This window comes from Apis mellifera, linkage group LG4 (assembly GCF_003254395.2).
Source record: "Apis mellifera strain DH4 linkage group LG4, Amel_HAv3.1, whole genome shotgun sequence".
Lineage (NCBI taxonomy): Eukaryota > Metazoa > Arthropoda > Insecta > Hymenoptera > Apidae > Apis > Apis mellifera.
This window is the reverse complement of record NC_037641.1, coordinates 543,715-556,342: the sequence shown is the minus strand read 5'-3', so window position 1 is coordinate 556,342 and position 12,628 is coordinate 543,715. Positions and strand designations below refer to the sequence as shown.

Below are 12,628 nucleotides of genomic sequence, written 5' to 3'. Positions count from 1 at the left end.
TTCCAAAATCCCAATGCAATTTTTAAAAAAAACACTTTAATCGATGAGTTCTCTGAATCGACAATGATTCATTGTGAACCACTCTTCCCATCTACTTTTCACTATTCCACTCTTCTCTGTTCCACCTTTCTCTCTAAAGAAGATCGTTCGAAGATCGTCCAAAGATCATCGAAACCATGCGTTATGCAAAACAAGATAGCTACGGCGATCTGGTGCTCTTTGCTCAAGAAACTATTAGGTTACCGAATAATTCATGCGGGGTCGCAGCCCGCCAATCCGATGGCGCGCACAGCATACGACCACGCCGAATCCAAAGTTCGCGGGGTTCTGCAGGATGCAAGGCAAGGGGTAGGGTAACACATCGGGGGATAGAAAGAGAGAGAGAGAGAGAGAGAGAGAGAGAGAGAGAGAGAGAAATAGTATCACATAAAGAGTGAGAGTGAGAATGAGAGTGAGAATGAGTGAGTGAGTGAGAAAGAGATAGAAAGAGATAGAGAGAAAGAGATTGGATGAATAAAGAGAAGAATGGTAAAACTGAGAGCGTGTATACTCTGTTGCCAATCTCTCCCCGACACCCTATATCCTGTGGGGGACATAGCCACCCCGTTCGCCCCATAATCGTTTCTCTCGTTCCGCACACTCTCGACAGTGAATGAGAAAAGAACAAGGACTTCGTTTCGAGTGGAAGAGAGAAGAGGAATAGCCACGTGAAAAACGAAAGATGAAAATGAAAATACGAGAGAGAGAGAGAGATACGCGTGTACGAACGAAAGCGGGAAAAAGAAGAGATATGATGTGCTCTACGGGGAGATGAAAAGAGAGAGAGAGAGAGAGAAAAGGAATAAAAAAAACCGAGGGGATGGTCAGAAGTAAGGGTGGCGCGGGAAATGAAAATAGAAAAGAGATAGTGCTTAGGATAGTCCCAAGAGAAAAAGAGCGGTAGAAGTAATAGATGAAAGGTAACGAAGATCGGCGAAGAAAGAAAGAAAGAAAGAAACGCGCGAAAAAAAGAGGAAGAGGTGAGACAAAGTTGGTAGATACAGCACAGATACGAAGAAAAAAAAAACTATTCATGGGCGAGATGTGAATAGAAGAAAAATAGAATAGCGGAGAAGCAAACGTTGGAGAAGAGGAGACGAATAAGCGATGAAGTGAAAGAAAGAGAGGCGAACGAAAAAGAGAGAAAGAAAGAAAAGGGGAAAGAAAGACAAAAGAACGTGTAGAGATGAAATTGTATAGAGATGAAATTAACACAGATAGAGAAAGGATGGAACAGTTAAACCGGAAAGGATAAAGTGAGAAACAGAGCAAAGAGGGAGATAGAGTTAGGGCGAAATATAGAGAGAAAAATGGTGTCGGTTGAAGAAAGACGGAGAAAGGGAGAAGCAGAGTAAGAGCAAGGCTATAGCTACTGGCGTCCCGACCCGAACTCTCATCCCCCGTTGCCCCATTCCTGTCTCCACCTCCCTAAACTCTCCCCTTTCCGCGCTACCTCATCTCGAGCGTTCCCTCAATCCCCCTGGTGCCGCTTCCACCCTCGCCCACCATAGCACAACTACCCACCTATCCAGCCCACCGACCAACCATACCACACAGTAACACTCCGACCGACAGATCAATACCTACCAACTACCAAGCTGCTCCCAGATTATCATTCTATCCGTCCACTTTGAACGGCCCCGAAAATCGAGTGGACACACCGGCCCGTATGGATCCTCTTTTTCTCTCTTTCTCTCTCTCTCTCTTTCTATACATATATATATATGTATATAGTATATATATATATATGTATATGTATATATATCTCTTTCTAGTCCACTTTCAATTGACTTTTTTCTTCAATTCGTTAAAACGTGTTCAAGAGAAATGCTACTAAATGGAAACTGCGATTAGAACGTCCAGTCATTTTATCTATAGACTATATAGAGTTCTGTAACCATTCTCTCTATCGTTGCTCGATTAATGCGGCCAAGAATTTAGTTTCGACGTTTCCAGATACTGACGAGGTGGCTTACACGCCTCTCTCTTTCACTCTGTATATACTCTATATATACTAAGTCTTGTCCAAGTGTAATTCGCCGCAATGGCTGATTGAACTTCGCTCAGAGTTCCATCGGAACATTTAACAATTAAGTATTTTCCGGTTTTGGTATCGGGATGCTTTTGATGAATTGATCGATAATTAATGAATTTTGCGTGAAAGATTAAAATAGTAAAATCATTTCTTGAACACAATATTATTTTGTGATAAAAATATCCATTCTTGTGATTTGATTTTGATATATAAATCATTTTGAATAAAATTATTTGTTTTTTATTTTTTTTTTTGAGAGAACCTTCAAGTTAATGAATGTACATAAGAGTGAGACAAAGAATGGTCGAGAATTATTGCAAAGGGAAGAGAAGTTTTGAAGTATTTATTGCTCTTTTCTCGCATCTCTGTATTTTTGACCCAATTGTCTGCTTTTTCGTAATGAGTCAGCAATTTTTCAAAGCAGAACGACCTTATGATCGCATACGCGTTACGTCAAATTAAAGAGCAACAGGTGTCTCTGCTGATCATTGGATGTATTCCGTGTTAAAATAGTAGCGTTATGATATGATGAACACTGTGACAATATTCACTTCCTTTTTGAACTAAATATTATTATGAAAAACATGGCAGTGGAACAATGAAAGAATGAGATTGATAAGATAAATGTTGATTGATTTGAATGAATTGTTAGAAATTTTTCTGGATTTTCGATCAAATGATTTGAAAATATATTATGTTAAAAAATTATAGCAAAATATAAAATTTATTTCTCTCTTTTATATGAAATGTCTTCCTTCTTTAATTTAAATAAAACATTCACATGTATAAATTATGAATCGATATATATATATTTTCAAATATTTCTATCTCGTTTTATATTTACATATATGATATATATATTTTTACTTATCATTTTACTCGTTATTTATTATGAATGAATAAGTTTATTAAATATTTCTACAAATAAATATAAAAATACGTATATTTATACAAAATATTAATATATTCATGAAATATTTTAAAGAATCGATTTTAAAAAACAAATGTAAAAATAAATAAATATCAATTAAAGCATATTTAATTATAAACAACTTATAAACAATTTAATTTAACTCATAAACAATTTGTATTAGACGAAGTGAAACAAAAATAGAATGAGATGGCGCACTGAGAGATATAATTGTTTCGGTTTATTTCTATATTGCTTTTTTTAATACAAACTTTAATTGTTTATCACATAAACTTCATTTTTGTATACCAACTTTTATATTTGTGACTTTTAGAATTTTTAGATTCATCAATAGCTTCCATGAATATATTAGATCTTATATATTTATTATATAATTTTTAAAATTATTTTTACTAAATGCTAGGTAAATATTTAGATAAATGTCTAAATCTTTAAAATTTTAATCCAAAATATCAATTTAATGTAAAAAAAATATCTTGTTTTCAAAAAAGAATGATAAATATAGATACATTATAAATTATTTTTAAAAAGATTTGAAAATTTTATGCTAAAAATGATTCTTATCCAATCAATTATAGAATTCATAACTTGATTGCAATATGAAAACTTTTATCTTTAATTATTCACAATATTATAATTGTTTTACAATTGTAAATTAATTCTTTATTCTAAAATTTTTTCATTATGATATAATTAAAAAAAGAAAAAGAAAACCTTAAGAATAGAAAGAAAAATATTTCAATCATTTGATTGAAAAAATGAAAAAGTAATATTTTCTCGATCGATCTTTCAAGACAAAAAATTCACACGTGGGCCGCAAAAATACTCCATTAGGCTGACCTTAAGCATCCTGAACAAGGACGGTCGTCGCACAAAAGAGCTAAGCGATACGTCACTGACGACCGTGGCAACGTCATGAGGGCGCCTCTGGTGACGTCAGTGGTGTGCTAAATGAGATTAGATTCGCAAAGGTTTATTTGCGGCCTACGCATTTTCTGCCCCTGCACTGCAAGTGAAATGCCACATCGTACTATGTTCCGGATGTGACTACTTACGATATTCCACATATTCTGAACGAAAATCGATGACCTTTGAACCAAAGATTCGAATAAATATCAAACAATGTTTATATAATTTATAATAAACCTCACATTTAGATGTAATTGATGTATTTCGTGGGATTTGATATTATTTCAAATTTATTAATCACTTGAATATATTTTCAATTTTGTAGGAAATTATGTAAAAATATAAATATAAAGTATAATATGAAATTTTTAAAAAATTTTTAAAAATGTTTCTTTTATATATGGCTTTATATAAATATATATAAAATATTATATAAATATATAAAAAATGATTTAATGAATAAAATATTTTTTAATAAAATAATTTTTTATAATCATATTAAAAATATATAAAATTCAGATGTATCTTGATAAAAACAGATTAGTAAAAAAATAATGGAGAATATTTTCTATTACTATTTATTGTATTTATTTATTAAAAGTGTGTATATATTTTACGTACCTGAATGGTTATTTATTAAGTATTTATTTATTAAGAATTAATTTGAAAAATGATGTCACTTGAAAAACATAATATAATTAAAATCATATTGTTATTGTTTCTTGATCAAACGTCATTTTGATTAAATTAAAATTATTATTACACTTGACACATTCTGATTCTAAATTTTTTATCAATTATAAAGTGATATTAAAATTGAATTTAGATTCTTATTTGAAATAAAAGAGTAGGATATTTCTAAAAATAATGATTTAAAATAACTTTAAACGAAATTAAAATATTTTTAAAAATACTTGTATATAATATGACAAACAATAACGGGAAGTAAAATTTAAAATCTTATTAATATTAATTTATTACTCATAAAAGATTTTACAGCAAGGCGAACTCATATAATATTGTATATGTTATAAAACACAAACATCGATTTTCAAAGTATTGATTTCTAACACCAAGCCAAGTTTTTTTTATTCATCATTTAAAAAAATCTTCCAATTTCTATCATACTTATTTTTAATTAATTTTTTCTCGATTACATTTTATTTATACATATGCATATATCACAAGAATTCTTACTTTTTTCTTTTTTCTTAACATTAATATACGCGAACAAGTTATATACAAGATTGTCTTTAGAATATTTGTGTTACCGTTCTGTTCTAGTCTTACATTGAAGCTAAAGCGCGGAATCAGAAGCGTGGCAGGGAAATGAACTGTTATTATCAACACTGTCTGCGTTTAATCGTAAGTTACAACGTCTGCATACTTCTCGTGGCGGCGAAAGGACGATAGGACAACTCGAGGTCGTGGCATGCGCCACGATAGGCTGGCGGCCACTGTGTGTGCATACACAGAGTAACCATCGCATATATATATATATATATATACTTGTGTATTGGCCAAGCATTGCATAGCAGAGACCTGAGAGACAAGTGAACAAGAAAAGGAAACAAAGAGCGGCAAAGACCTATAGGGAAAAGGAGAGAAGACATGGATGGAAAAAACGCGAAAAGGAAGGAGACTACGAAAGGTGAACGGTAAAGAGCATCAGGGAGAGAAGAAACGACGAGATGATGCACGAAAAGAAGAAAGAAGACAAAGAAGAAGGAAAAGAAGCAAGAGAAAAGAAGATAATAAGAGAAAAGGAAATGAGGGGAACTGGAATGAAGAGAGGAATGGGAGAAAAAGACAAGTTTATAAAGAGAGGCGGAAGAGAGAGATGCAAGAATGAGTCGAAAAGAGATGACCATCGTGAGAGAGAGGGAAAAATAAAAAAGAAAAGGAAAGGGAGAAAAGAGTTCTTTTCGATGGCAAGGCGTTCGATGTTGCAAGCAGCGGCGGCATAAATCGGTCGAAGGGAAAACTTTTTGGGCGCAGAGTTACCAGTCGGTATCTTCTCTTCTCACGTATATATACGTATACACATATGTGTATGCGGTTTTATCTGGCGGTACTCGGGGATGTTGCGGGTTGATTTATCGCCTGTCGTTGCCATGGAAACCTCGGCGTGACCGGCTTGCGCGACACCCTCATATTCGAGTCGACTCTCTGCTTTACCCTCTCTCCCTCCCTCCCTCCCACTCTCATCCTACCTTTTCTCATCCTCTTGTATGCTTACTGTCTTTCTCTATCTTTCTTTTCAACGATTCTTATAGTCTTTATTTATGCCTTTTTCTTTTAAAATTCGTCCGTTTCTGTCTTGTTCATTTCCAGCGTTCTTATCTATTCAAACTATATATCTTTGATTATTTACTTTTCTTATTTCTTTATCGTATTTCTTTTATCACTTTCTCTCTCGTTTTCTCTTTCTTCGAAATATATATATTCTATATTTTTCCTTTATTAATTACATTCTGACTCTATTTGTCTTTACATCGTATTATCGTTTCTATTGTCTTTTTCATTTTCGTTCATTCTTTTCCATATTTCTTACTTTCTATCTCAATATTTTCCTTTCTCGCTTCCATCATTAACCACTTCTCTCTTTCTCTTTCTCTCTCGCATACAAATACACATACGCTCACTCTTTGCTCTTCTTTCTCTCTGTCTCTTTTCTCTCTTCCTAGATACAAGTTTTCTATTCCTCTGTCGTTCATATATTTCTCTCTCGTTGTTGTTTCCTTCCTTTTTCCATGTATAGTCTTTCTTTCCACATTCTACTACTATCTCTTGTATTCCCCAACTCTTGTCTTTCTCTCCTTCCTTCATCCTTCTTTCTCCCTCCCAATACACCGATGGCTTCGCTCACCCACGCCTCGACAACCCCACTCCTTCGGCCTCTAACCTCCCCGACCGCCCTTTTCCACGCTCCTTGCTCACGTACATACGTCTGTGTCTCTTTCCCTTCATGCACCCCCTCAAACCACTTAGCCATCCGACCAACCACCCATCTGCCTATCTACCAACTCACCCACCCTCCTTTCACCCACTCTCATCTTCCCTTCGATATGCACCCCACGCTACTATCAGCTTTTACTCCCACGCGCGAGCTTGAAACCCCCCAAAGGAACGTCAAGGAGGCGACTACCAGAGAAGTTCTCTTTGCAAAGAACGAGAACTCCGCCACCTCCTCGTCTCCACCGCCACTCGCGCCGGCAACAACCCCTCGTCGCTTTTACCTCTCTCCATCCACGCCATCCGCTCCGCCAATCGAGTGTCGACTGGCTGCTGGCTGGTGTACGTTTGCGCTACTGGGCTTGATCGTTCCATCGTGATCTAGATAAAGAGCGTTATCTAACCGTGCGGCTAATTAACTGGCTCCTTGTCTAGTTACTAGAAGAATTTTCCTTTCTTTGTCTTCAAAAAGCAATTGCTAACCAATCTTGAGAATGTGACTTTTCCTGATTTTACAAAATTATCAATTTTACTGGAATTTCTTGGGAAATGAGATATATTTTGTTATCGACAGAGTTAATAAACTTGAAACAAAGAAATAAAATTTCTTTCTAAGTTAGAATAAAAATAAAAAAAGAAATATGAAAATCTTTATTTAAAAATTAAAATAATTTTTTCTTATTGAAATTTTAAAAGAAAATTTTATTATTATGTTGAGTTATCGGCCGCAGGTAATTTCTAGTTTATCTTTAGCATTAAAATCCTAGTCAAATAAAAAAAAAAAATTCTCCAGATAATAAAAAATTAAAATCCAAATTGACCAATAATTTTGCTATATATATATATAGCATATATATATATATATGATATATAATTATTATAATATATTTATGATATTTAATATATATTTATTATAATATAATAATTATTCATTTGATTATCATCTGATTATTTTTTTACCTAAAACTTTAAACCAATCATCAATTAATTCTTACTAGAAATATAAGTGTAACTCTGATCGCGTGGCATATGCGGATTTTATTCAACTGAGAATTATAAAATTTCTACGATTAAATTACTTTTCTAAAAAACAAGTTTCATAATGATTTTAATTACTTTTACAAATAATATTTCTTTTTATTAGCTAACTTTCAAATCACGTAAAAAACAGTTAATTTTTAGATTATGAAATTATTGCACATCTCTATTGTTAATCTTTTTCATATATTTGCAAAAAATTGATATTAATCAATAGAAATTTTTTTTCATTCTTTTTTTCATTCTTTGTTTAAATTTGTATTAATGTAAAATAATATTTATTGCTTTATTTATATGTGATTGGATTTTGTAAAATTTATATTTTAAATATTTGATTAATGCAATTATAATTGAACTAAATATAAATATTTTGAAATTTCTTTTTAAAATTATTTTTTTAAAATTTTTTTAAATTATTCTATATTAATATTCTTATATTAATATTTTATTCCTATATCTTTGTTATATTTATTTAATAATAAAATTAAATAGGCGTTAAAATATATAATATGCAATAACAAAATATAAAATAGAAAATTCATATATGTTTATTTATTTTTATTATAAATCATTAAAGCAAAATTTTAATATGATTGAAAATTATTTATAATATAATAATAATTATAATATATATGAGAGGTATGTTTTATTATCGACACTTGATAAGGAAGTAATATTAAGATAATCCACATCTTATATCATATTATCATAATTAATATTTTTTATTATTTATATTTTTTAACATTAATATATTACAATATGTTATAATTTTATGTTTTGCTTAAAATTAACATATATTGAATATAGAATTTATATAAATTGTAATTCTTAAGAGTATGAACCTTATGTCGGTACATGAAATTCGATTTCTGTTATTAAAGTTTCAGAGAAATAAAATAAATATTTTTTTTTTATTTAAGGAATGTAATTAATAAATAAAATTGAGAATTTCAATAGATATAATGAGAAACTTACACTTTAAGTTTATTTACTTTATTATATTTTAAATCTTATATTTTTTTCTTAGATTTTAAGATAATATGTAGAATTTCTAATGTGAAAAATTATATGTGTTTCCACAATAAAATGAAATAGAAAATTATTAAATATAATTATTAAAATTGATATGATGAAAGATAATAATATTGAATTAAAGGAAAACGATAGGATATATAAGATTAGAATGATAGATTGAGACAAAGAGAATATTCCCGAACCAGTCTCATTGTTATCGACCCGTTGGTATTCCCCGGCGTCATTGGTAGCACGATCACGTGGTCTCTATCGTTTTCCAACCACTCAGCTCTTTCGTACAATGCACACCATTGACGTAACTTTAAACAATCCTGCGTGAAAGGTCATAAGCGCAATCATAGTATAATTAACCTTTTATATCTTGTCATGTATATGTTATGTCATCTTAAATCTTTCATATTTATTTTTTATGGTGTGCAAAAATTATTCTTTTGATCAACACGCAAAATTCATAAAAAATAATATTTAAGAAAATAATTGTCTCTTTTCACGTCTATAATAATTAATTTTTTAGAAATAATCACTTTCAATGATAAAAAGAAAATTTTTATGATTTTTTTTTCTTTTTTCTTTTTAATTAAGGATTTACAATTTGGAAATTCTTTTTCGTTACAAATATAACTTAAAATGATTTTAAAATATATAATATTTTGGATATTTGGATATTTTTTTTAGCATTGCTTATTATTACCATTAAGGAATTTAAATCATTTAATTTATATAGCATATGATTTAAAAATATTTTATTAATACTTCTTATATTTTCTTTTCGCGCACAATTTAATTAACTCACACAATAAGGAATTTTCAAGTCACATTGTGGGTGCAGATGTAAAGCAAGTTGCATATAATTAAGTATGATATGAAAAATATCATATCAAAAGCATGATATTTCTGCTTTTGATATGATAATTTACAAAGTGACTGATTCTATGGTATGGAAATATAATGGATTTCAATCTAGTTCGTCATTAACATGCAACTCATTGATAATTCTCTTTTTCTTATTCTTCGGTCATGCACGCAATATTTCATTTACATATAGGTGGAAACAAACAATGATTCGTAAAAATATTACCATAATTATGAGAAATATAATGTGTAACATGCTTATGTACAAGTGAAGTTAAATATATATATATATATATTTTTATCATATATAATCAATAAAAAATCAATTTCAATTATTTGAATGAATCAATTTTCTCTGAAACAATATTGATTTTTATTTATTTATAACTACAATAATAGCACATTATTCTTTAATTTTGCATGAATTATTTCGCACGTATATGGAATAATGCATTACGATAAGACTACATGTTATCTGTCAGTTATCTGGAACGACTATGTGATTTTCAAGAAAATATTATAAAAAATTATGAAAGAATAGGTCAAGCTTGAATATTTTATAGTATCGTCTACAGAATATAGTATATAAGTCGAAAGTAAAATTCTCTGTAAAATGTTTTTCGTGTAATTTTGCAGTTAAACTATCGTTATAGAGAGTTCATTATGTTACGTTTTATCGCATGGATTGCTGCTTTCCTCATATTGATCGGATCTGTTTGGTCACAGGTTAGACTTGACACAACTTTCGTGTTTCAGAAACTTGCTTATATAAGCATAAATAATTTCTACTAACAGAATGATTATTAATTATCTTGTTATATATTTTCTTTATCATTAATAATTATTGTATAATATTAATATTAATATTTTTTTTTTATTATTATAGGAAGATCTTTTTGAAGAAAAAATTGAGCATAGTATGCCAAAATTTGGTTTTACTTTTCTCGAACCTTTTCGAAAATATTTTTGTAACAATTTTTGTAACAATTCATCATCTCAATTATATATAATGAATTTTGCATGTGCTATCAAATGTCCTGAATTATATCTACCTCATCAAACTTCAACAATGATGCCACAATCAAGTACGAGTACACAATCTTCAACTACTACTAGTGCTACTACTACAACTACTACAACTATGAAGGCTCCATAAGTGATTAATACAACTACAATATAAATCATAATATGCATATCTAAATATATAGATCATTCTAGTATTAAATACGAATATTATATTAAGAAAATAAATAATATTTTTTATCTTATTCTTTATTTTAATTGATGAATAAAATGAATTTATTAACAGAATTTTATATATTTATATACATATATATATAAAACTTGTTCGATTTTTGAATACATGTTGCAAATTTTCATGTTCTGTATATAAGATAACGTAGATATTTCATATCATATTGATGTAAATTTCTGTTTTACCATAGAGTTCATAAAGTTCATCATAAAATTCAAATATTACAGATGAAATATAAACATAGACAACTAAATATAGATTTTTAGTTTGTGACATGAGTATACTAATCAATATGTTTTTATAGTTTAAATTTTTGGAGTTCTAAAGCTTTATTATTATTTTATTATCACTCGCCATTATTACCAACAGTAAATCTGATTGTGACTGGATTCTATGCGGGAATTATAAATAATGAATTAAATGGATGATATATATTTTAAAATAATAGAAATTTGAAACATTCGATTGTTTTAAATTATTTGGCAGGATAATAGCAAGAAAATTAATGAAATTTCTTAAATTTTTTAAATAATAATTATTGTTGATTAATTATTATTAATTATTATATAATAATTCTTCATTTTTCGAATTAACACTATTAACACTTATATTTAGAATAAAAGAGAGGAAGGGACGAACACTTCAAATATAAAATTTTCGAAAATTTAATAATTTTCAAGGAATTAAGAAATTAAGAAACTTGTTAATTTTTAAGATTGATGATAAACTTTTAATACTTTAATATATTAAAAATTGCGTATCCAGACTGAATACGTATAATCCAAATATATATACGAATACACAATTTATTAATACAATTTATTAAATATGATTGTTATAATAGTCATTATCGAATATCGAATTACATTGATGTAATAACAACAGCATAACGTAATAACAATTTATTCTCAGAATTTTTAAAATCTTTAATTAATTCTTTATAATTTTTCATTGTAATATTTAATACAAGATTGTTTATTTGAAGCATATTCAAAATAATAGCATTTGCCACAATAATTATACAATAAATATTTTTACTTGCACATTGATTTTTTCTAATTGTTTTTGATATTCTTCTAAAAATAAAAATATCAATTCGAATAATTTATTTAAAGATAAAATAATTTATTTAATCTATTATAATAGATTTTATATTCTATTATATAATGTTATATTATAATATTATATATTATAATATAATAGATTAAATTTATTATATTAATTCAAATTTATATAAACAACATTATTAAATCAACATTTGTAACATATAATATATAATAAATCAAATATTTTTAATTTCTTGAGAACAAATGATCAAATTTTTAATCATTGGATTATTGATATCTGCTATTATATCATTGATTACTTCATTTAAGTTGACATTCGACGATGATAAGTATAAAGAAAATAGTTGTATTAATAATATTAATAACATCTATATGCAATATGTCGTAGAATTCATACTTTTCAATGTAAATTTTTTAATAATATTTTGGAAATCAATAAATTCCCAAAACAAAAAATTTTATATGAGATCATTTTTTTTCTCTTCCTCTTCAAATATTATTTTTAAAAAATT

At 28.7% G+C, this 12,628-nt stretch overlaps 1 protein-coding gene across 1 annotated transcript; it reads left to right on the top strand.

The window, feature by feature from the left end:
* Nucleotides 1–10,359: 10,359 nt before the first annotated feature.
* Nucleotides 10,360–11,019, top strand: LOC102656821. Its single transcript, XM_006557914.3, has 2 exons — nucleotides 10,360–10,520; nucleotides 10,681–11,019. Exons 1-2 carry the CDS (start codon nucleotides 10,458–10,460, stop codon nucleotides 10,948–10,950), a joined length of 333 nt encoding a protein of 110 aa, XP_006557977.1. The 5' UTR covers nucleotides 10,360–10,457; the 3' UTR covers nucleotides 10,951–11,019.
* Nucleotides 11,020–12,628: the final 1,609 nt, after the last annotated feature.